Source organism: Aotus nancymaae, unplaced genomic scaffold, assembly GCF_030222135.1.
Source record: "Aotus nancymaae isolate 86718 unplaced genomic scaffold, 86718_ANA_hifiasm-v0.15.2.pri h1tg000076l, whole genome shotgun sequence".
Taxonomy (NCBI): domain Eukaryota; kingdom Metazoa; phylum Chordata; class Mammalia; order Primates; family Aotidae; genus Aotus; species Aotus nancymaae.
In genome coordinates this window covers 6,013,345-6,039,154 of record NW_026988491.1, presented here as the reverse complement: position 1 = coordinate 6,039,154, position 25,810 = coordinate 6,013,345, and the positions used below count along the sequence as shown (strand labels likewise).

Sequence of the window (25,810 nt, the reverse complement as noted above, 5' to 3'; positions counted from 1 at the left end):
GTGCAGCCTGGTTCCTAACAGGCCACAGACCAGTAGTAGTGGGTGGTCCAGGGGCTGGGGACCCTTGCTCTAGATACAAAGCTCTTTGTATGTTGGAGGCTGTCAGATTACATAATCTCTGCTCCTTAAGAAGGAAATCCACTGTAAAAGAACCGATCTTTTATATTGTTAATTTTTCACTTTGATGTTATTTCAGAGATAGAACCAAAGTACTATTTTAGTTCAGAAAAAGAAAAGTAATGGGTATAAAAGGGAAAGAACAAACATTCAATGAATGTCTCCTATATGCCAAGAACTCTGCTAGGTGCTTTCATAGACCTAATCTCATTTAATTCTCAAAACAATCCTGTGAGACAGGTATTATTATATTCACTTAATGGATAGGAAAATTAAAACTTGGGGTGAGGGGCTGGGTTGAGTGGCTAAGTGATGGATCTAGCATTCAAACTCAGGTCTGGCTCATTCTAAAGCTTCTGCTCTTTTCACTCTACCACGTTAACTCTTGTTCACTCCAGCGAGGGGAACCAGGAAAGCCTTTGCAGATGAAGCTGACACTAGAGCTGAGCCTTGCAAGATAGGGAAGGTTTACCTACCAGTGGCTAAGAAAAGAGGGTGAAGCGTTGTGCGAACTGAGAGACCAGAATAGACAAAAGCACAGAGTCAGTCCATGTTCCTCCAAAAGAGAGGGGCCCCAAACAAAATACAATACTACTGGTATGGCTCAGATGCCAACTTCTTGAAATAAAGAGGGCAGCTGAGATCAAGCTGTGGTACCTGACTCAGCCCTAGAAAGCAGGACAAAGTTGTTACAAGACTCCCTTGTGCATTCTGTGTATGCAGCTTTGTTCTCTCTGGATAACTCCAGACTGCCACAGGCACAGTGACAGTCACCGAACCCTGTTTCACAGGCACAGGGGCCATGAATAGACAAAGCAAAGCTCCCGGCATTTCAAGATTGCTCAACACTATTCTGGAGCGGCCAATGCACATAGTTGTCCTCCTCGTACCCCAGAGGAGAGTTAAACAAGCTGGCAGAAGGCTTTAAAACACCACCTCAACCCACCTATTCCTCTCTTCTCATGCCTCAGTAATAGGACATATATGTGCCCATCAATCATTCTTCCTGGGTCTAAAATCCTCAGACTTCTTGTCAAGAGGGGCCTTTTTGGTTTTTGGGTAGCAGTGGTCAGAGAGTATGCCATCACTCCCACAAACTCCAAGGTAGAAAGTCTGACAGACTCATTCAAACCAATCCCAGGTTGGGTTATGGACAGTGGGCAAGACAATGAATTAGTGAGAGATTTTAATGAACACAAACATCCAAATGAATCTTCCAAGTTTTAGAAATATTTTTGGAAGTCTTACATGTCAGAGCTTTCCGGGTCAGTTTATGAGCTGCTGTGCCCCACCCCCAACAAATCTCATTATTTTAGAGCCGCACCTTGTTTCTTATTTTTACTTTTTAACCCAAAATGAATAGTCTCTAACCTGACCACCCACTTACTCAACAATTCAATGTCTTGGCTCTGAATGGCTTCTATTTCCACAATTTAAACAAGATCAGGACTTTCCACTATAAGGATATTCAAGATAACTTGTTATTGCCACACCCTCCTGAGCTTGCCTGGCTTTCTCCAGTCTTGAGAAACTCAAAGACATTCAATCAATACTTACTTTAGTACCTGCTCTGGGTTAAGCATGAAAGACCCAAAATCAAGACCCTTTACTCCCTCCTCTCATATCCACCTGGTTTCACTTTCCAAATGTCTCTCTAGTCCTTCCTTGCCCTTCACTTGAGCCCTATTTCAGATCTTTGGCTTCTTTTCCCCATCTACTGTATTCTTAGCTGCCTCATATACACTGCAAGCTATCTCAGCTCCAAGTTAGACTCCCCAGTGTCCACAGAACAAAGGCTGGGTTACTCAGTATGACACCCTTGTTCTGGATCCTATTCCATCTTACTTCTTAGAAGAACTGCACTTTCAGTTATGTTTATGGCACCCTTCTCCCTCATTGGTTCCTCATTATCATTTAAATAAGCTCAAGTCACTGCCATTAAAAAAAAACCTCTGGTACTCTTGCTTCAGTAGCATATATATTAAAACTGAAATGAGACAGGGAAGATTAGCATGTCCCCTGTGCAAGGATGACATGCAAATTCAGGAAGTGTTCCATATATTAAATTTAATTTAAAAAAAAAAAGGAGAGAAAAACCTCTGGATCCCATTTCGTATGTGTGGCTGGAAACAAAGGAAAAACCTTTGTTTCTCTCTTTCACAGCCATACATATGAAAAAGTTGTCTTGGGAGGCCGAGGTGGGTAGATCACTTGAGGTCAGGAGTTCAAGACCAGCCTGGCCAACATGGTGAAACCCCGCCTCTACTAAAAATACAAAAATTAGTCAGGCATGGTGGTGCATGGTTATAATCCCACTTACTCAGGAGGCTGAGGCAGGAGAATTTCTTGAACCTGGGAGGCAGAGGTTTCGGTGAGCTGAGACTTCAGCCTGGGCAACAACAGCAAAACTCCATCTCAATTAAAAAAAAAAAAAGAAAGAAAGAAAAAGTTGTCTACACATCACTGCCCTCATTTCCTCACTTCCCACTTTCTGCATAATGTACTGCAATCTGGCTTCCACCCCCACCATTTCTCTGAAACTGTCTCACCAAGGTCAACAGTAACAGTAACAGCTTATTGCTAAATTCAATGGACCCGCTTCAGTCATTCTTTCAGCAAATACTTATTGCATGCCAACTATGCATCCTAACACTGTGTTGGAGAAAAAGGAGCAAACAAAAGAGAGATTAAACACAAAGCAAATATTAAACAATAACAGAATTATAATTGGGGCAAGTGGTATGAAGATATCAAGTTCTTAACTAGGAAAACAAGGGCGGGAAAAGTTTTCCTTGAGGAAGTAATTTTCAAGCTTAGCTCTAAAGAATGAATACAAATTAACTGGGCAAAAAAGGGGGAAGGAAGGATAACATTGGAGATGAGGGACATGTGTGAAAGCCCTGGGACAGGAACAAAAAATTCTCACACACATCATTAAAGTTGGCTATTGCTACCTCCAAAGGACTAGCAAACCATGTCTGGCCCCGGTCTGCTACAATCTTTCAATAAACAATTATTGAAAGAGCAAATGGTCCTTACAGTGTGGTCCCAAAGGACCCTTCTTGCTCATCATTCCTTACAAAAGAATGCTGTAGTTACATTTTGACCTATTTTCTATTCCTGCCACTTATATTCATGTACTTGCATCCTGACACTCACATCTCAAGTTATTTTCTCTTTTTCCTTAATCAAATTTCTTTTCTTTTTTGGGGATGGAGTTTCGCTCTTGTTGTCCAGGCTGGAGTGCAATGGCGTGATCTAAGTTCACCACAACCTCCGCCTCCCGGGTTCAAGTGATTCTCCCGCCTCAGCCTCCTGAGTAGCTGGGATTACAGGCATGTGCCACCACACCTGGCTAATTTTGTATTTTTAGTAGAGATGGGGTTTCTCCATGTTGGTCAGGCTGGTCTCGAACTCCCGACCTCAGGTGATCCAGCCTGCCTCGGCCTCCCAAAGTGCTGGGATAACAGGCGTGAGCCACCGCGCCTGGCCCCTGAATCAAATTTCTATACTTTCTTTAAAGTTTCCTAAAATCAGGCAGTGTTTGTTTCATTTTGTCTATATTTTACTTACTTTGTTATTTAATTACACTGTACATGTTTCTGTCTCCTTCAGTTTCTCTCCACTCTCCTCCCCCACACCACGTTCAGAAAACTAAGTTGCAATAATTGTATCTTTACTATCTTCTTATCTCCAGGGCCTAGCACTGGGCCTGGTGTAAAACAGACATTCCTTTGTGTGGTGAACCAACTGAAAATTTGGATCCAACTGCCAGCTCTAAAGGCAATTTCCAAAGATAAGCTCCAAAGGTCAGCACAGATGATTTCACTGGAATAAGTTTTCTGGTTCCCAGATTACCTATGAGTAGTCTCATGTGTATAAACCTGGCCTCAGTTTTACCTGTTATGCATTCACACTGCTTTTCTGTTAGAAAGTACCTGAGCAAAGATAGTCACCCAAAGCACACAGCCTCCTAAGCCCAGACCCTCTTCAAGAGAACACTCTTGGCCTCTTTAGCTCTCTTATAGTCTTAAAATTCATTGATATAATTCTCTTACCACCTTTATTCTAGGAAATGTAAAATAAATGTAATATTATAGTACAAAGTCTTGGAGATTTCTGTGAAGCCCAATCCAAAGTCCAGTCAGCCAGGGAAGTTCTTCTTTAGGAAAATATCTCATTGTACCAGGCTGTTCATCCTCTCCCTCTATAGTGTTTACCTCTCATATTTGCAGACTTATCAATGGTGGCCACTGATTGTTAAGAGTCCAGAAAAGGAGGTAGCAAATGTTCACAACAGCCTCAAACAATAAAGGGCCCTTATTAGGTGTTTAATAAACAGAAAACTGTGTTTTTGGTTATTACTGGAATGTGTTGCTTTTGATAAATGTAACTGTGGAACCTAAGGTGAGAATTGCAACAAATGGCTCATTATAGAGGTTCTCACCTTTAGGACCTTTTCAATCTTGGTATAAAATACATTCACTTTATGTTTGCTTTATATATGCTTCTCTCTCCCAACTTAATAATTAGCAATGTGACCCTCAAACAATCTGTGAATCTGCTGGGGCGGGCACTAGGATGACAGGATGGTAATGCTTAAAGGGCCTTTTCTGGAAAAAAAAAAAAAAAGGAAGAAAATTGAGTTGCCTAACCATCACAAAGTTATTGAAAGATGGTCCAGCAGGGACTCAAACCCCTACCAGTCATATTTATTTTTTATTTTTTTCTTTGTCTTAAGGTTATATCTGAAGCCAGTCATATTTTAATACCCTACACAGCCTCAGACAAGTTGAGACTTGCTCAAGAACACAGCTATTCAGTGGAAGGGCTTGGCCTGGTATCCCAGCTCAGTGCTAATGCATTCTCCAAAATGCTCACCTTAAACCTGGTCTAAGAGCTTGGTTTCTGAAATGAGTCCTTTTTAGGCTTCAAAATGGTGAGAAATCCTCAAGCACTGAGAGCTCATGAGACTCTAATGCCTAGCTTAAATCAACATCCTATGCTTTCATTTGAAAAATCTTTGAAGCTTCTCATGTTCCACCAGACAATGAGAACCAGGAACAAAACTCAGCCAATTCAGTGCAGCATAAAACAAGTATGGTAACCACTGGGCCCCTTGGGAACTGGTGGGTCAGGTGTATAAATCCCACTTGTTCTGGGACAAAGCAGAAAGCAGAAGGGCAGGGCAGCAGCTGCTGGGGAAGAGCCAAGAGAAAAAGATCACATTTTAATGAAATGACTATCAAAAAGACTTAACAGTAATGATTAACATTCCTCTAGATACTCTCCCTGTAACCCAAGGAATTTTCTTTTTTCTTTTTACTGTATTTGGGCTCTGGGGTACACGTGCACGTCCTGCATCCTGCAGGATTGTTGCATAGGTACTTACATGCCATGGTGGTTTGCTGTCTTCATCCCCCCCACCCACCGTCGCCTACATCAGGCATTTCTCCCGGTGTTATCCCTCCCCATCCTCCCTGCCCCTCTGCTGTCCCCACTCCCCTCCCTCCTCTTCTCCCCACAACCTAGCCCTGTGAGTGTTGTTCCCTTCCCTGTGCCCAAGTGTTCTCATTGTTCATCACCCGCCTATGAGTGAAAACATGCGGTGTTTGGTTTTCTGTTCTTGTGTCAGTTTTCTGAGAATGATGGTTTCTAGGTTCATCCATGACTCTACAAAGGACACGAACTCATTGTTTTTTATGGCTGCATAGTATTCCATGGTGTATATGTGCCACATTTTTTTTGTCTAGTCTATCATCAAAGGGCATTTGGGTTGGTTCCAGGTCTTTGATATCGTAAACAGCACTGCAATGAACATACATGTGCATGTGTCTTTATGACAGAACGATTTATAATCCTTAACACAAGGGATTTTCTTCCTCACTAACTTACCAAATTTTACCAAAAAGGAGTGTTTCAGGAGAAAAAAAAAAAGATTAGATGATTTTTAAAAGAGCGTGTAAGCTTCTCTAAACCTTAGATGGTTCTTTTGTAAAAGGAGGGATCAAGTGATTTTTTTCCAGCTCTGAGAGACTGACACCAAACCAATGACCTCTCCTTTTTCAGGTTAAGGTACAGACACAGGCATCTCAGAAAGTTTCATTCTTACTGTTGTTCTCTTCTTCCCTTCTTTAGTTTATTAGGAAAAAATTGTGAGGCATAAATGTGTATATGTTTGAAACCTGGATCTGCCACTGTGTGCCTCTGTGTCCTTGGGCAAATTATTTGACCTCTCTGAGCTTGTCTCCTAATCATTAAAAAGAGGATAATACCACCTACTCTACAGGATTACCAAGTGGATTAATATAAATTATGTACTAGATGTGAAATATCTCCCATGGTGCCAGGCACTTAGTTGGACTGATTTGTGAGTAACTTCTCTTCCTTCCCGTGTGTGTATCTAGGAAGTTGGTTGGGGAAAAGGTTAAGCTGAATATAGAAACTTAAAGTCTAAAGGGAAGGTTTTCAAAACAAACTCAGCAAACTTTTTTTTATGTGCCCATGTGTAAGGTACAGACTAGGCCAGGAATTATGGGGGCCTGTGGTGAGTACTCCAGGGTGTGAAGGACATGGATATATACAGAAATAACATGTCAAAGAGGGACAAACCAGGTGCTAGAAGCAAAGCAAGCTCAGTACAGTAACAGAATACAGTGTAGAGTGACAAATGAGACAAACGGTTCTTATGGCTTTCAGGCCACCCAGGCTGTAAGTGAACTTCCAACCAGAAGTTCACTTAACTGCAAATGAATAGGCGTTTTCTTATCTATGGAGGGCCTATAAAAAATATCTTTATCAGAGAACTGGTTAACCAATTGATATATTCTCATACAGCAGTCCTCTGCCAGTTGTCAATGATAGGGGAAAAAACTACTTTATGCCAGGCAGTGTCCTAAGCACTATGCAAGTATGAACTGAATACAAAGATCCCATGAGACAAGGACTAGTCTTGAAGAACTATTATTGTTCTTATTTTACAGAAGAGGAAACTGAAATAGTCAGCTAATAAGTGTTTAAGTTGGGATTAGACCACAGGTCTAGTCTCCAAAGTCTGTCTTTAACTACATTGTAGACATTCTTTCCTGGACAAAACAAATTACAGGCAGAAAGACATAATAAAAAAGAATCCCAGGGTGAATGCTCAAGGAATACTTTAATGAAACCAGGCATTGGTTTCACGTTCTAGTTACTACTCAATGTAAATTAATAAGTAAAATAGCCTTATCCTTTCTACTATATAAAGATAGATCAAGAATGAGAAAGAAGGTAGACTTGTAAGAGACTGCTACAGTTTTATGTCCTCTCATTGAAATAAGATATGTGAGGGTGGGCCCTACTAGCCCCCCTCAACGTTATACTGACAAGAAGCCAGCCCCGTGCTGGGAATTTGCCTCCAGAAGATGCAGAAAATCCACCATGATTGTGGAAAGTCTAATAGAGCCCCTTGAACATGGTAGATTTTTATTTAGTTTTGAAATCTTGGTTGGGCGTGGTGGCTCATGCCTGTAATCCCAGCACTTTGGGAGGCTGAGGTGGGTGGATCATGAGGTCAGGAGATCAAGACCATCCTGGCCATGGTGAAACCCCATCTCTACTAAAATACAAAAAATTAGCCAAGCGTGGTGGCGCACACCTGTAGTCCTAGCTACTCAGGAGGCTGAGGCAGGGGAATCGCTTGAATCCGGGAGATGGAGGTTGCAGTGAGCTGAGATCGTGCCACTGCACTCCAGCCTGGCCAAAGAGCAAGACACTATCACAAAAAGAAAAAAAAGGGCCGGGCGCAGTGGCTCAAGCCTGTAATCCCAGCACTTTGGGAGGCCGAGGCAGGTGGATCACGAGGTCAAGAGATCGAGACCATCCTGGTCAACATGGTGAAACCCCGTCTCTACTAATACAAAAAATTAGCTGGGCATGGTGGCGTGTGCCTGTAATCCCAGCTACTCAGGAGGCTGAGGCAGGAGAATTGCCTGAACCCAGGAGGCGGAGGTTGCGGTGAGCCAAGATCATGCCATTGCACTCCAGCCTGGGTAACAAGAGCAAAGCTCCGTCTCAAAAAAAAAAAAGGAAAAAAAAAAAGAAATCTTGTTGTCATTTTGGACCCTACCCTGCTCCATCACATATCCAGGGCTATCCAAGTCACCCTGGCTTGTCCATGTCAGAGGCATCTTTTATTGGTTGGTGCCTTCATTCCTACCACTAACACCTCATCTCAGGGCCTGCTGTACCCACACCCAGATTGGTGGCCCTGTGCCCACATCATGACTTTTCCTGCCTCTAAACCTATGGTGTCTACTGCAGACTAGAAACTTCCAGAATCCTCAGTCTGGCATTAAACCCTCTAGTCTGGCTTCACCCACCTTCTCAGCTGTAACTTCTACTTCCTATGAATCTTCTATCTCCCAATCCTTGCCTCTACCACATCTATTTGCCACCTTTTATGAAGACGCAAAACTTGCCTACATTTGTCTCTTACTCCCAAAGTTTTTCTCCCTATTAAGATATCATCTCCCCCACCTTCTTTAAACCTACTGAAGATTTCTCAAATCTTACCCACTTCAAGAAGTATTTATTCCCTAACCAAAACTGATGGCCATCCTGGATACCCTACTATTCTTATTAAAAAATTTTTTTTCTTTTTTTCTCCTTTTTTTTTTTTTTCAGCTTTTACTCTATTATTCTTTTTTTTTTTTTGAGATGGAGTTTCACTCTTGTTTCCCAGACTGGAGTGCAGTGGAGCAATCTCAGGTCACTGCAACCCCGCCTCCCAGGTTCAAGTGAGTCTCCTGCCTCAGGCCTCCTGAGTAGCAGTGATTACAGGCGCTCCCCACCATGTCCCCCGGCTAATTTTTTGTATTTGTAGTAGATACTGGGTTTCAGCATGTTGGCTAGGTTGGTCTCAAACTCAACCTCAGGTGATCCACTTGCTTCGGCTTCCCAATGTGCAGGGATTACAGCCATGAGCCACCGCGCCCGGCCTATCCTACTATTCTTTAAACTTGCCAAACACATTCCCTGACAATTCACTTCTCCTATCCCCTATCCTACTTCAGTTCAATGCATTTATCCCTGAGTATGATATTCATATATTTACTTACTGTCTATCTCTTCCCACCAGAACACACACTCCATAAGGGAAGGGATTTGGTCATTCTTTTTCCTTGCTGTATCTCCAGAGGTCAAAGGTGTTTGGCACATAGTGGGAACTCAATATATATTTGTGGAATATATCTATGAGGAGAATTCTCCCTCATCTTTGAAATTCTATAATGTTATCATATTCAGGCCTTATAATAGCTTGTCTCATCAATTTTTTTCTTTTTTTTTTTTTTTAAGAGATGGGGATTTTGCTATGTAGCCCAGGCTGGAGTGCGGTGGCTTTTCACAGGTGCAATCCCACTACTGATCACCATGGGAGTTTCGTTTTTTTCCTTAATTACCTTAATTAGACAGTAAGTTTCTCAAAGGCACAAACTATATATTACTCATTTCCACAAATACTTATTAAGGGCTTACCCATGTGCCAGACCCCGTATGTCTTAAGCAGCCTGAAATACTGGAAAGAATACTGGAGAAGTCCTACCTTGCTGCTGGCTCTACCACTAGCTGAGTGACCCTGGACAACTCCATTTTCTTCCCTGAGCCTCAGTTTCTTCATAAGTAAAACAAGGAGACTATACATTATCTCAAAAGTCTCTCCTGGCTCTAAAACATGTTAAAATTTATAAGAGGTAAAACTTGGTTCTACCCAGTGCCACAGACATCACAGGCACTCAGTAAATATTTGATTTCTTTGTTGTTGATTCTCTGGTTACACAAGAGGAATCTGAGGTGCCTCAGAACACAGTTTGGATGGAATAACAGTAAAAGTTTAAGTCCTACTTCCTTAGACTCCATGGTCAACTTCATTCTGCTGCTTGTGTTACACAGAGGAAGCACTAAACTTGAAGTCAGAAAATATGAACTCTGACCACCACCACTTATTTAGCTACGGAACCTTGTCATTTCTGGGCCTTAGTCTCCTCATGTGTATAAAAGCCCTACCTGGCTGGACATGGTGGCTCATGGCTGTAATCCTAGCACTTTGGGAGGCCAAGGTGGGGGACTGCCTGAGCTCAGGAGTTTGAGACCAACCTGGGCAACATGGTGAGACCCCATCTCTGCTAAAAATACAAAAAATTAGCCAGGCGTGGTACCACTTGCTCATAGTCCCAGCTACTCAGGAGGCTGAGGCAGGAGAATCACTTGAACCCAGGAGGCAGAGGATGCAGTGAGCTGGGATCGTGCCCATGTACTCCAGGCTGGGCAACAGAGTGAGACTCTGCCTTCCCACCCTCGCCCCCACCAAAAGAAACAAAAAACCATATTGACCTTTGAGCTCAAAGGCATCACATGCCTTTCTACCTTAGGGCCTTTTTAAGCTGTTTCCTCTGTCTGGAATGTTCCTTGAGGTTTTTTTTTTGCCAGATTAACTTTTACTTATCTCCAGGGGTCAGCAAAAACTTGCATTTTTAAGAAAAGCATTCCCTTCAAAAACAAAAAAGTAGAGAATGGACATAGTGGTTCATGCCTGTAATCCCAGCACTTTGGGAGGCTGAGACAGGAGGATGGCTTTAAACTAGGAGTTCAAGACCACTGTGGGAGCAACATAGTGAGACCCTGTCTCTACCGGAAAAAAAAAAAAAGAAAGAAAGAGAATACCCCTCTCCCCGGTGCACTCTCACAGCACTTATCTCAATTGTTTATCTCAACTACTATAGTATTTATTGCAATTGTTACAATTATTTATTGTCCATCTCTAGGATTACAAGGACCACAAAGGCAAGAACTATGTCTGTTTTGTTCACCACTGTACTCCTCAGCATTTGGCTAAGTATATGACACAGAAGAATCCAACAAACATTCTACGAATGAAAGAAAGAATGTATAAACGAATGCATCTAGAGGCTTTATGCCTCTAGACTATTGCACTGTGAAACCTTTCACAAGTTTCTAAGAAACAGGGTTCAGGACAGGCAGCCTGTATTACATAGCTGTTAGAAAAAATTACTGGAAATCATTTGAAGAACTCCGGAAGCTAAAAAAAAAATCCTTTTTTAAGAGACAAGGTTTTGTTTTTAAGAGATGAGGTCTTGCTATATTGTCCAAGCTGGTCTCGAACTCCTGGCCTCAAGCAATCCTCCTGCCTTGGCCTCCCAAAGTGCTGGGAATATAGGCATGAGCCACCACGTCCAGTCTAAAAAAAAATTTTTTTTAGGCATTTCCACCTCTAGCTCTCTTTCTCCAGAGGCCTATTATCACCAATGAGAAAATCCCATGCTTCCATGGTGAGGAAATGACCCACTGGTAGCCCGGCCCTTGTATTCAGGATGAAGGAAGTGACTGTCCACAGACGGAAAGCCAGGAAGCAGGGGGCAGCCAGCCAGCCCCCCTCCACCTCAATACCCTCTTGTCGCCTCTCCAAAGCTTCTGGACGCTGACCCTGGTGGACCCAGAGGCTGGGCCATCCACACAGGTGGCTGGGAAACGTAGGAGACAGAAGGTTCCTGCTGCTGGAGGAACAGATGGGGAAGGCAGGAAGCTGCACGGTGGTGTGTGAGGTGACGGGGAGGAGACTGCAGGCGCAGCTAACCCAACTCTGAAGCCACCCCTCACCCTAGCAACTCTTCCTTCCAGGAGGTGTTTGGCCACATCCCTCTAGTCTTTAGAGAGGCCAAGGGGAGCTTCCACGGGAGGACTCAGAACCCCAGGTGACTTACTTTTGTCACCTGCAGCAGAGACCTTTGAGCTCCAAAAAGAATGGTCCGATCTCTCCCTACCCTTAGTCCTGTCCTAAGCCTCAAGGAGCTCCATACTCCCTTAATCCCTGCAAAGAGCTCCCAGCCCCGGGGGAATCCCAGGCATCAAGATGCCCGCGAGAAGCCTTGGGTCCTGGCGGGGAAGTCACATCCTCCTTCATTTCCCACAGAAAACCCAGAACCGGAGTAACTCTCTTAACTGTCTTGAACCCTAGAGGATCTTGTACTACTAGAATTCCACAGAGTTTCAACTCTAAGAGGACCCTATGCTTCTCAACTTCCTTAAAAACCGTTTTAATTTGGGGGTCTGCGGCCACCAGTTCCCTACAAAAACCTGGACTCCTGGCAAAGCCAGAATCTCTTCCTCCCGGGGACTTCGACTCGCAGGAAGCCGCCCAACCCGCCTGCCTCTCGGAGCCCTCTGTCTCCCGGATGCCCTGCCTCCCCATTCACGGAGTCCCACCCTCCGAGTGCCTGGGGAGCGCTGTGCCCACCCCGCCTTCCAGCTCTTCTGAGGAGCCCGGACCCACGAGGATTTAAACAGCCCGAAACCCCCGAGAGACTGCCGGTTTCCCTCAGGCGCCATGGAACCGGGCTTCGGAGATAACGGCAGGACAGGGCGCAGTCCTTCCTTACCCGCCAGCGCGGACATGGTCCCGGGAGCGCGGAAATGGGGAGAAAGAGGCGGTGGGGGGGCTGCAGCAGCTCCCCTCAGCCCCCTTCAGCTCCCTTCAGCTCTCGCCGCCGCCGCCTCAGGCGAGGAAGGACAGCAGCCCCAGGCGCGAACGGGATGCACTGCCTACGGCGCCCCGGGAGGACCAAACCACACCTGGCACTGCGGCCTGCCCGCCGACGGCCCGCCCCGCCGCGGCCAGGCCCCGCCCCCGAGACGCGGCCCCGCCCCCTGGCTCTGGCTCTGCAGGGGCCCTGGCGCCCCCTAGTGCGAGCGGCATCCCCACGAGGTGCTCCTGCTAGTAAGGGTGAGTCTGCGTGGGCCAGAAGTCACCACACGGATGACCGTCCGCACCCATCTAGTCGCCCTCATTTTACAGATAGGGAAAGTTACGGATCAGAGGCCGAATTTGACTACCTCGAAATAGCTCCGCTCATTAGGAGGAAAGCTTGGATAGGCCTATTGACTGCCAGTCCAGAGCTCTTCCCAATATTGTGTTTGGAATCAGGAATATTACTATGGAGGAGCCAGGTCTATCCCAGAAGCAGCTTTGAGGATGGACTTTTCTTAGAAGCTTCTAGCTCAGAGAAACCACGTCTCTGCGCCACTATAAGTAAGCTGACAGTAAATGATCTCTAGATCAAAGATGGTTGGAGAAGGCCAACCAGCATCCCAGGAGCAGATCCTCAACCAGGCCAATTAGGTATAGAAATAAGCACAGGATGCTGGAGCTTGTGCGCCCCACTGGAAAAATGAGCAGTCCAGCAGGACATGGGCCTACCAGTCCCAGGTCTTCCAACCTTTCAAAACATGCCAAAAATCCAGATGTTTAGGTGTAATTTGCCACTTTAAAGAATGTTGATAGCTGGCCAGGCGCGGTGGCTCATGCCTGTAATCCCAGTTCTTTGGGAGGTTGAGGCGGGTGGATCATGAAGTTAAAAGATCGGGACCATCCTGGCCAACATGGTGAAACCCTGTCTCTACCAAAAACAAAAATTAGGTGGGCGTGGTGGCACGCACCTGTAGTTCCAGCTACTCAGGAGGCTGAGACAGGAGAATCACTTGAACCCAGGAGGTGGAGGTTGCAGTGAGTCAAGATCATGCCACTGAATTCCAGCCAGGCAACAGAGTGAGACATCATCTCAAAAAAAAAAAATGTTGATAGCATCAAAAAGTTTTTAAAATGCCATGTAGGCCAAATGAAACAACACACCTGCCCACTAGATTTGCCCTGTGGGCTTCCAGTTTAGAATCTCCTATGAGGAGGAGAGATCACAGGACTAATAATTAAGACTGCTGACTGGGTTAGGGCAGCTGCTAGGTGGCTGAGTAGTTTTCAGAACCACTTCCCCTACTTCCCCTCATTAGGTTTGGGGTCCTCTGTGTGATGAAGGTATTAATACACTATCAGCCAGGTCAGCTGGTCCCTGATGACCCACCTTCCCATCTGATTCTTTCACAATTGTCATTTCCTTAGATCAGATTTAGATTGTGGGAAAAGTGTCCAAATGACCAACAAGAGGATAGGGCCCAGGGAAATGGATTCTGTCCCCCAGCCCCACCCCTGACCAAGGACAAAGTTCAGCCCAGCTGTTTCTGGTCTCAGCAGCTGGGCAAGCAAAGGCAAAGGCAAGCACAATTCTCTTTCTTCCTGCTCTGACCGTCGAATTCAAACCGGATGCCGGTCAGATTTTTCTCCTCTGGGTGTGGCAGGTGGCTCACCATGTCCTGAGTGTGCACAAAGTGCTGGGGAGGAGGACTGTGTCCCACTTCCGTTAATTCCTGGGAACTATTTTCAGTAGTCAGTTTTATAGTTTCTGAGGAAATCATTATAGTAAACACAAGATTGTGTATTGATTTAAAGTGACAGGAATCGGCCGGGTGCGGTGGCTCACGCCTGTAATCCCAGCACTTTGGGAGGTTGAGGCGGGCGGATCACTAGGTCAAGACATCGAGACCATCCTAGCCAACCATGGTGAAACCCCGTCTCTACTAAAAAATACAAAAATTAGCTGGGCGTGGTGGTGGGTGCCTGTAGTCTGAGCTACCTGGGAGGCTGAGACAGGAGCATTGCTTGAACTCGGGAGGCGGAGGTTGCAGTGAGCCGAGCTTGTGCCACTGCACTCCAGCCTGGCGCCTGGCGACACAGCGAGGCTCTGTCTCAAAAAAAAAAAAAAAGTGACAAGAATCCAGGGGACGCTCCTGACAAGCTGCCTCATGACTAGCAAACAGGGGACAGGGACTTTCCTCATCCTTCCTACAGAAAGATATAACACTGTATTTCCCCAGGCAACAAAGCACTGGCATCCTGAGAACCAAAACCTCCTGGGTGTCTTCCCTCTCCCTCCACTCCACACCAAGGCACCCAGATCTGTCTCTTCTCCCTCCTCCTTCCCTCTCACATTCCACTTCCTCTTACTTCCAGCCTCATGGTCTTCACCAGCAGGGAGTTGGGGGATATCCAAGTCCCCCAAGTTCCTCCCAGGGAAGTTCAGGCGACTCTGAGAAATGCAAGTTGAAAATGTAAAGGAAGGGAATATAGCTTTCTGTAGAAATGCTATGGCCAAGAGATATATTTTTAATATGGACCCAAAGAACATTCCAGAAATCACTTGCGAACTCAAGGGGGACTTCTGGAGGGCAGAAAAAGCCTGGGCAGGGAGTAGACCAACTGAGTTTCAATAGCACCCAAGTTACCTGTCCATAGTTTACTTCACTGACCATGGCTTGGTCAGTCCCTAGGGCCAGATCCTGCTAGCTGCCTCACAGTCAACTCTTGGAGCCTAGGATCCTGAAAACCTGGACCTTGAAAAACAACTCAAGGTTCTGCCCTGCTGAAGGTACTGGTCCACTGGTACCCAGCCAGACTTGCCCAGTATACTTTCACTTGCTTCAAACTGAGCTAGTCTCTGGCCTCCAGTCTCTGCCCTCCCTGAATCATCCTATCCAAAATGGACTAGTTAATCTTCCAAAAATATGTTTTTGGTCCTGTCATCTCTCTGTTCAAAACCCTTCAACAGTACCCCACTGCCTACAAAATAAAGGCCAAACTAGCCCTCATGAGCTGAGTATATCTCACCCTGCGGCCTTGTCTCCCTATTCCCTTCACTCCAAGACTCTTTTTCCTGAGCAAATCCTGCATTGCGCCATCTGCCATTCCTACAACAATCAGCTCTCTATGTTCTCTGTAATTTTGTGCCCCACTCTGCCAGAGTGCAGTCTTGTTTCTCAACTCTAAATGATTAGTAATGGCTTCTATAATATCACAAAGTAGGACTAGGAGACATTAAGTGCCTTCAGATAAGATGCACCAAGTATATACTATCACCTACGACATAGTCTTACAAAACAAAAATAATAAGCTTGAATCTGGTCAAGCTTCTAGATCTAACAACCAACCATCAGGAAATACCATGAGTAAGAGGAGCTTAATAACATTTCCATGACGCAAATAGCAAAACTGAGGCTGTGGGAAATGCAACAGGACATATAACCGGGTTTCTTTAACAGATAAACTGCAGAGTAGGAAAGATTTCAGAGGCAGTCCAGGCAAGGTGGCTCATGCCTGTAATCCCAACACTTTGGGAGGCTGAGGCATGTGGATCACCTAAGGCCAGGAGTTTGAGATCAGCCTGGTCAACATGGTGAAACCCTGTCTCTGTTAAAAACACAAAAAATTAGCTGAGTATGGTGGTGGGCACCTGTAGTCCCAGCTACTTGGGAGGCTGAAGCACGAGAATCACTTGAACCTGAGAGGCAGGGGTTGCAGTGAGCCGGGGTCACGCCACTGCACTCCAGCCTGGACAGCAAGTGAAACTCCATCTCAAAAAAAAAAAAGAAAGATTTCAGAGACAAATAATAGCAATGTATGAAACTGATTTGTATCTCAATGCAAACTACACAAGTTATGAGAACTAGGGAAATCTGAACAATGATTGGATATTTGATTTTAAGAAATTTTTTTAAACGTATTCTTTTTTTTTGAGATGGAGTCTTGCTCTGTCTCCCAGACTGGAGTGCTCTGGTGGAATGCTTACTGCAACCTCTGCCTCCCGGGTTCAAGCAATTCTCCTGCTTCAGCTTCCCAAGTAGCTGGGACTACAGGCACATACTGCCACGTCTGGCTAATTTTTTATTTTAGTAGAGATGGGTTCACCATGTTGCCCAGGCTGGTCTCGAACTCCTGAGCTCAGGCAATCCACCCGCCTTGGCCTCCCAAAGTGCTAGGATTACAGGTGTGTGCCACCGTGCCCAGCCTATTTTGCTTGTTTTTAAAATACTTGAGATGTGGCTGGGCGCGGTGGCTCACGTCTGTAATCCCAGCACGTTGGGAGGCCGAGGCGGGTGGATCACAAGGTCAAGAGATCGAGACCATCCTGGTCAACATGGTGAAACCCTGTCTCTACTAAAAATACAAAAAATTAGCTGGGCATGGTGGCCCGTGCCTGTAATCCCAGCTACTCGGGAGGCTGAGGCAGGAGAATCGCCTGAACCCAGGAGGCGGAGGTTGCGGTGAGCCGAGATCGCGCTATTGCACTCCAGTCTGGGTAACAAGAGCGAAACTCTGTCTCAAAAAAAAAAATACTTGAGATGCATACTGAAATACTTAATAGATGATGTATGATTGGAGTTTGCTTCAGAATCGTTCAGACAGTGGGAGAGAACAGTGTGCAGGAGGTATAGATGCAACAAGACTGGATCTGAGTTGATAGTTACTGGGGTTGGGTGATGATACATGGAGGCTTTATTGTCCTGTTCTACTACTGCGTGTTTTTTTTTTCACATAGAAAACAAAAACCTAAGGCCGGCATGGTGGCTTACATCTGTAATTCCAACACTGGGAGGCTGAGGTGGGAGGACCTCTTGATCCTATGAGTTCCAGGCTGCAGTGAGCTATGTTCACACTACTATACTCCAGCCAGGGCAACTAAGACCCTGTTTCTAAAAGGGTCTGTTGTCCTGGCTGGAATGAATGCACTAGCATGATCATAGCTCACTGCAGCCTTGATCTCCCAGGCTCAGGTGATCCTCTCACCTCAGCCTCCCAGCTAGCTGGGACCACAGGCATACACCACTGTGCCTGGCTAGTATTTTTTATTGTTGTAGAGACAGAGTCTTCCTGTGTTGCCCAGGCTGGTCTGAAACTCGTGGCCTTAAGCGATCTTCCCACCTCAGCCTCACGAAGTGAGCTGGGGTTTATAGGTGTGAGCTACCATGCCTGGCCTAAAATTAAAATTTTTCAAAAAAGAAAAAAAACCTTGTCTTTTCTCATTGGGCTTATGAGTTCCTGAAGTTCCCTTAACTTTGCATTCCCCACTGTATCTTGGTACTACTCAATTTGATAACCGTTAGATCAAAATCAGGAAGAAAAAAAGCTCTTTTCAGAGGAATTACCTGTAGCTCTGGCATGTTGACAAGCCTGAGGCTGGGCCAGATTTGTAACTTCAGCAACATCTTCCATCTCACACTACACCCTGCTACTAAGGAACCTTAGGGAGGGACGCACCTTCTGCTCCAGGGAGAGGACTTGGCTGAGAGCCCACCTGCCTTGTTACTAAACAGATGGAGAGATGCTGACAGTGAGTAACCTATGATTGTCCTAAAGGCTCTGGTCAGACACAAGCTAAGCACCATTGTGGCAGCTTGTCACCTGCAAGCTTAGGAATGCCACGTACTTGTCAGGACTGGGGCTGCCTGTCAGACAGGTTTTACCTTGGGCAAGGCTGTGTATGAAGCCAGGCCTCCAGCCTACATTTCTCATCTCTAACCATTGATAGTTGTTTAAAGTCTTTTCCTTTTTTGTTTTTTTAAGAGACAGTGTCACTCTGTCACCCAGGCTAGAGTTCAGTGGCATGCTCATAGCTCAGTGAAGCCTTGAAATTCTGGGCTCAAGCAATCCTCCTGCCTCAGCCTCCAGAGTAACTAGGACTACAGGCATACATACCATGCCCAGCTTCTTTGAAGACTTTCATCCTCCGTGTGACATTACCAAGGATGCACAGGAACCTCCATGAGGCCAGACCAGTGTGACTACTCCCCACCCATTCACCCTCCATGACATAGACAAGAAGTCCAAGCTCACAGTAATGTAAAACCATTTATTTAATTCTAAATCAAATCACTTTCACAACAGTGAAAATTACTGACTGGTTAAGGTGTGCCACTATACATATCATCATTTTCTGACTGTGGTCAGGACCTGGTCCTAGTCCACAAGGGTGGCAGCAGGAGGGTGGAGGCCAAGAACACATAAAACACACAAGAGAAAGGAAAGCTGCCTTGGCAGAAAGATGAGGTGGTGAGCTTGCAGAGGGGTGGTAGGAAGGGGGCTCCCTGTTGGGGCCAAGCCAGTAGTCCCGTCAACTCTCCTGCCTTAGCTCCTGGCAGAGGGTGAGTGGGGACTGATAAGGTTCAAAATCAAACAGGATTTGGCCAGCCTGGCTTTACTAACAGGTTTCCAGAGTGCCTTTGTTGGTGGAGCTCTCCTGGGCTCATTCCATTTTGTTGAAGAGTCCAAATTACTGATTTTCCTACCCAAACTCTTCAGTATTCTCCTAGAAACCCATTTCTGTTGAGTCCATCTGACTGAAGTCCTCTCTTCCTCCACTAGTTGGGGCCACTGCACTGAAGGGGTCCCACCACTTCTCTCTAGAGCAGAGACACTCCAGGGGCCCCTCCAACTATGGGGAATTCCAGAAGATGATAAAAAGAGCACTCTTGAGTGGGTGCCCAGGAATGTTTAAAAATCCATCAGGCACACTATAAAGCTAGTGGCTTCTTCCTACCAAGTGGATTCGGCAAATAAACCACCTACTCAATACTTTATATTTTGTCTGTTTAAACACTGAACTCTGGTGTTGACAGGTACAAAGGAGAAGGGGTGGGGGCTCTAAGAGGGGAGGGCTTCCCTCATCTTCCTCAAGATCTTTGTTTCCACAAACTATGCAGAGTCATAACTGGGAAAAAGCACTAAGTGGGGCTTCCTACCATTTGTTGGTCATTGCTGAGTGTTAGCCAGTGTGGATGGCAAAGTAATAAAGTAAGAAAGAGGCCCAGAGGAAGCCCATCTCCCCCGAGTTTTGGGGTCTCCAGAAAGAGGCTGGACTTCTGGGATGAAGCGTAGAAGGCAGGGCAAGAACTGTTCCACCAGGTGAACTGTCCTACCTGCTTAGTACCACACTCCCTCAATAAGGTTCAGAGGAAGAAGCTTGTGAAACTGAAAATCAATCAAGGTATTGGGAAGAATAATTTCCCCTCGATTCCACAGGAGGGAAGACCAAACCATATCACTGTGCTGGGGCTCCCCAAGCCCTGCCACCTGGCTTTACAAATCATCAGGGGTTGTCTGCTTGGGAGTCACATGCTTCCCTGATTTTAGCACACATAAAAGGAGTTTTCAGGGTACTCCATGAAGCCATACCAAAATCAGGGTCACATGTGGGTTTCCCCTTTCCTTGCCTCTTCTTAAAGGACAAGTTGGCTTCTGAGGATGGTGGTCTTCCACATGCAGTTGGGCTGACCTGACAAAGCCCCCAGTTTCCTGTGGCAGGTTCTGGGAAAGGATGCATTCAAGCTTCTGCAGCCTAGGGGACAGGGCTACTTGTTCAGTTGTTCCTGCATCGGAGCTCAAAATCCCACCAAAGTCCTGACTCCAGTTCTTTCTTAATGCACAGTAGTCAGTCTCAGCTTCAGCAGTAGTCTTGGCTGTGTGTTCTCTGGCAGAGAGAGGCAGATGCACATTGTTTTAGGGAGAAAGCTGATGGGAAATCTGTAAGTGAAGCCACATGTCTCACCAGGAATAATTTATGCCGGGAAACCAGGAAGTCATTCAAGTTGCTCTCTGAGGCCAAAGACGCCGAGCACAGCCCAGAGCCAATAAAAGATCTTTTAATCTATGGTGAATTCATGAAGTGACTCCAGCTTCAGCTGTTGCAATTATGATTTTTATGGGACAGCAATTTCTTGCATCTCTGAAGAGGAAGAGGAAGGGGAGGGCGAGGAAAGAGAACAGAGCAGCACTGGGATTTGGAAGGGGAACCTCTCTGAGAAGCCCCCACTGGCTTCAGAGGCAACTTTCCAAGGGGTATTTAAAGAGATGAAAGTTTCCAGAAATAACATTTGGTGCATCCTTTTGTTTTTGTAATATTAAACTCAGGTGAAATTATACTCTGACAGTTTCTCTTTCTGCCTCTTCCCTCTGCAGAGTCAGGACCTGCTGAACTGGATGAAACAAGATTTCATGGTGTCACCGATGAGAGAGGACTCAATGCCTAGGCCTGAGGTTATAGGGTGTTTACAGCAGTGGCAATACTCAGGGGTCATCACCAACTGGTCTTGAGTTCCAAAGCTCTGATGGAGAAACAAGACTCCTTGTTGTGTTACTGATCCCACTGATTCTAGGAGTCAAGGTTAGCCAGGAAGCCAAAAACCAGGAGTGGGGGTGGCACGTCACCAGTCCAGAGCCCTGCCACGGATATAGGCAGGAGCCCAGCATTAGGCGATCAGGAGCCAGAACATGATCACCAGGGCCGCAAATAGGAAGAGGCGTGACAGGAACTGCTCATCCACATACTGGGGTGTCCCAGGGACAGCTGGAGAGACAGGAGGGAGAAAAGAGGCTGTCAGAACACTGCAGCTATGCACACTGCCCACTCAGGCCAGAAGCTGACAGAATCAATCTTTATCTCTTTACAACATCAGAATCCTACACACTAAAAAGATTTCTAAACCCCAAATAATATCAGGCAAAATGAAACTATGTGAAACAATATAACAATGAGGGCAAGGTCTCCAATTTATTATAAAAGATTTGGCCTGCACATGCCAATAAACCAGGTGACTAACAGGAAACTCTTAGAGGAAATAACAAAAGCAAGTCTACCATTTGTTAAGTATCTTCTATCTGCTAAGTGTTTTGTACATTTTATTATTTGGTAGATATTATTTCCATTTTGAGTAGGAAGCAGCTGAAACATAGGTTTGAGGTGATCTGTCCAAAATCAAAAGCTCACGAGTTAGTGGCAGGGCTCTATAGTCATGCTCTCTAGCCTCTCCACACTGCCTCTCAAGGGCCCTGCAGGGACTGCCTTCCTTTCCCAGGACAGAACTAGGATCCAGACAGGCAAAATGACTTGTCTTTCAAGGCAGAGGCAGAAGAACTGGGGTGAGAATCTAAGTCTCCACTCTTCTCTGCTTTGAGAAAAGCTATCATTTAGAGCTCCCTGTCCTGACTTTGGGGGAAGGAGGATAAAATAATCTGTATCTAGGATGGCAAATTGTACCAAACATGACAAGGGAAAACTGTGACTGTGGCAGGGGGAATAAAGTGATCCAGAGTCTAGCCTGGCTGTGGAACTCTGCTTAGCTGGGGAATCCAAGGTTAGCCTTGGACCAGGTTAGAAGGATGCAAGCTCCCAGGCAGGTTCTTACTGGCTTCACAGGGATTTGCCCTTTCTTCAGGGCAGAGTAAATCATATCTTTTGGGGTGTCCTTCCTCTGAAAAAAAAACATGTGAACAGATGATTAATCTTCAAGGTAGATAAGGTAAGAAAGGGCATCCCCAAGATATCTTGGTGCTGAGATTCCTCAGTTGGATGCTCTGATGGATTCACAAAGGCAGACAGGCAGTCAAGAAAGCCTTATAGGTTGCCTGCTGTGTACCAAAAACCAGGGTGGGGATGAGAATAACTGGGATGACCCAGTTACTGTCTTTAGGGCATAAGCTCACACAATGGTCACTTCTGTACCAAACACTGCCCGGTGCACATGAAGCTCCAACGAGTATAGGCAGAGCTCAACTGATCATGGCATCTCTGCAGGCTCCACAGTAAGGATCTTGGCTCAAGTGTCAGAGTTCAGGGCACCCACCTCATTGCTTTGCTCTATACTGAATGCAGATGGCACTCTCAAACAGCGGAGGGAGAAATGCAGCAGCAGATGGTAGACCTAGGTGTGGTTCCCACAGGGTTGAGGCTTATGACCAGCCCCACGTTGTGTCATGAAGGAAGCTGGAAGCTGGACAGAGATGCCAGAGAATGGACATGCCCTCACTCTCTATGGGTCATCTCACATTTCCATGCCCCCAAATTGTCAAAGTGGGGAGCAAATGTGCAGAACTAGGCTTTTCCTCAGCTCTTTATAGTTTTTCATTTTATAGATATGGAATATGTCTTGGTAACATTACTGAGCATTTTCTGATCTGTTAAATGGAGCTAATCATACACCTCCTGTTCCACAGGGTGGTTGTTATGATCTCCTGAACTTGGAATGCAAAGTGCTATATGATATATATGTGCCTGATAGTTGGTAAGTACACAACACTGTTACCATGACTATACATGATCTGAAAACAGCTTAAGACATTTTGAAAAGGCTGATTATCCATGTAGTGACAATTATCTGTAACTTACATACTGCTGAATTCCAATGAGTTTTCAAGCAATATTACTAAGATATTTTCCTGATTTCTCAAGGAAATAGGGTCTTACCTGGAGGAGGCCGCCCATCATTTATGTTAAATGCTGTGGCAAATATCCCAAAGGGAAATGCTCCAATTCCAAAAGACATCTGGAAGCCACCATCTCCAAATCCAAATCCTTGAAATCCCTGTGTGGAAGAAAGGCAGTCAAGGGGAGGAGAATCGGGCAGGTTTCTCCTGTGCCTGTCAAACTCAACAAACCTCACACTGCATGTGGCACCTTCCTCTCCTCCCTACCCTGTGCCACATGTTTCCAAGTTGGTGGACAGCTTTTCCTCCCATATATACCCTGAAGCAGAGGAACTCTGGCAAGCCCTCTGCCCTTTTAGCCTTAGTTTCCAGCTAAGGATCTATGAATGGGCCAAAAAGGAGTGGCTCTGACCCAATGTGAAACACTCTGCTGACGTAAGTCAGGACTCTTAGAGCTTGAGGATATTTTCCAGAGTCCCACATTAGCTAATAATATCTTCTACATGCTTTATATAAGCAATATTGACAGTCACCCCCATGCCCAAGGGAACATCAGACAAGCTACACATTACCTTTAATAGCAAAAAATGCTGAAACCCCAATTAGCCAACAATGGAAGTCATAATCAAAATCTTGATACATGCATTCAAAGAACCATTATTCTGACTTATGCAGTAACACTGAAAAAGTCTTGTGACCAAGTTATCAGACAAAATTGTTTGGACACTGTGGTCACAAGTACACGACAATATGCAGGTATATGGACAAGTTATGGATTAAAATTTCTTTTAATATTGTTACATAGAATCTTTACATTTTAAAACACTTTAATATTTTCTAATTATAAAAGTAATATACGCTTGCTATAAGAAACTCACACATTACAGAAATAATTGACAAAGAAAGTCAGAGATCTTCTATTCACCCTCCCACTTCACAGCCACTCCACTTTACCTCTGAAATAACCACTGTCAGCAGTTTGGTGTATCACACTCAGTTTTTTTCCCTGTGCATGTTCTACACTGAATCATCTTTCACATGAAAAGATTCAGTAGCAACAATATTGTGAATAAATAACTCCCTTATTTTTTTTAAAGCATGAGCTCTGTGCCAGGCACCATGTTAAGCACTGGCACACACAAATCATGTTTAATTTTTACATTAGCTTCACCTGCATTTCACAGATGACCAAATTAAGGCTTGGAGAGGTGAAATAACTTACTAAGGAGTACAGTTTAGATCTAAAACTAGGTCAATTTGATCTGAAAACACATGCTTTTTTTTTCTTTTCTTTTTCTTGTTGAGACAGGGTCTCGCTGTCACCCAGGCTGGAGTGCAATGGTGTAATCATGGCTCACTGTAGCCTCAACCTCCCAGGCTCAAGCAATCCTCCCATGTTAGCCTCTTAAGTAGCTGGGACCACAGGTACACCCCTCTGTGCCTAGTTAATTTTTAAATTTTTTTGTACAGACACGGTCTCACTTTGTTGCCCAGGCTGGTCTTAAACTCCTGGGCTCAATGATCCTCGCACCTTGGCCTCCCAAAGTGCTAGGATTAGAGGCCTGAGCCCTGTGCTTGGTCTTCATGCTCTTAATTACTGTGCACATCTTTCAAATATTTTTTCTTTCCCTGCATCCCTGGTGAAAGGTTTAGAACAAATGATTTTAAAAAGAATAAAAAGGCCGGGCGCGGTGGCTCACACCTGTAATCCCAGCACTTTGGGAGGCCGAGGTGGGTGGATCACGAGGTCAAGAGATCGAGACCATCCTGGTCAACATGGTGAAACCCTGTCTCTACTAAAAATACAAAAAATCAGCTGGGGGATGGTGGCGCATGCCTGTAATCCCAGCTACTCAGGAGGCTGAGGCAGGAGAATTGCCTGAACCCAGGAGGCGGAGGTTGCGGTGAGCCGAGATCGCACCATTGCACTCCAGCCTGGGTAACAAGAGCAAAACTCCGTCTCAAAAAAAAAAAAAAAGGAATAAAAAGAAGACAGACTATTGGGCCAAATGCTTTTCACAAAGAGTTCACTTGCCTTCATTTATGAATCTTTTGCAAGTCACAAAAGTAGCTGCTCTCTGTCACATAATGAGAAGCCTTTAGTTCTAAACTTCTTGGCAGATGGTACCACCTATAAAGCCTAACAGCTGACTTAATGAGAGGGCAAATCTAAAGGGAAGGAAAACAATGAGTTTCTATCTCCTCAATACAAAATGCCTACCACTCAGTTCACGGTTGAACCTAAGGGCTCCTGGGACTGAGGCTGCCTTACCTGGGAAGGTGCAATTGTTTCATCAGGAACCACAGATTCATTCAGTGCCAATCCTGAGGACTAATCATTTTGCTTCCCTTTTAGTAACATCTATATGAGCTTACCAGTCCTCACATTTGGTGGGATTATGTTCCTGGGGCAGAGTATGCCAAAAAAATCACTAGCAGCTGGAGGTGCTTATAAATGCTAGAGGTATGCTCCTCGGTCATCAAGACCAGGGCCTCTGGCTTTCGAGGGCCTCTGATTCCTGCATTAGTTGCTAATGCTCTGTAGGAAACCAAAACCTGGGAATGTTAAAGTGGTGTCACCTGGTGGTCAAGAGCAGGGACTCCAAAACTAGCCAGATCTGGGTTTCAGCACTGTATGTATGGCCCTGGACAGGTCACTTCACCTATCTGGGCCTCAGTTTCCTCTTTCGTTAAATGAGTTGATGTGAGGCTTAAAGGAGATCAAGAATATAAAGCTCTTAACATATAGTTATTTCCATATAGTAGCCATTCAAC

At 45.3% G+C, this 25,810-nt stretch overlaps 2 protein-coding genes and 1 non-coding gene across 7 annotated transcripts in view; 1 reads left to right on the top strand and 2 right to left on the bottom strand.

Annotated features, from left to right (window-relative positions):
- The window catches only part of LIMK2 (LIM domain kinase 2), a 65,568-nt gene extending 52,875 nt beyond the window's left edge, over positions 1–12,693 (bottom strand). For 2 of the 3 annotated variants that reach the window (XM_012471340.2, XM_064367912.1), the window contains exon 1: positions 12,552–12,693. In XM_012471340.2, the coding sequence (XP_012326763.1) occupies positions 12,552–12,567 (16 nt within the window). In that variant the 5' untranslated portion in view covers positions 12,568–12,693. Of the gene's footprint in view, positions 1–2,437; positions 2,532–12,551 lie in introns of all 3 variants that reach the window. The other variant, XM_064367911.1, reaches the window with a different exon arrangement.
- Positions 2,079–2,181, top strand: LOC135271366 (U6 spliceosomal RNA). The gene has a single exon (XR_010339464.1). It is a non-coding gene; the product is annotated as a U6 spliceosomal RNA (small nuclear RNA).
- Positions 12,694–18,666: 5,973 nt separating the features above from the next.
- The window catches only part of RNF185 (ring finger protein 185), a 43,669-nt gene continuing 36,525 nt past the window's right edge, over positions 18,667–25,810 (bottom strand). For all 3 annotated transcript variants that reach the window (XM_012471346.2, XM_012471347.3, XM_064367910.1), the window contains exons 6-7: positions 23,076–23,193; positions 18,667–21,179 (exon numbers count right to left, since the gene is read on the bottom strand). In XM_012471346.2, coding sequence (XP_012326769.1) covers positions 21,082–21,179; positions 23,076–23,193 — 216 coding nt within the window. In that variant the 3' untranslated portion in view covers positions 18,667–21,081. The remainder of the gene's footprint in view (positions 21,180–23,075; positions 23,194–25,810) is intronic.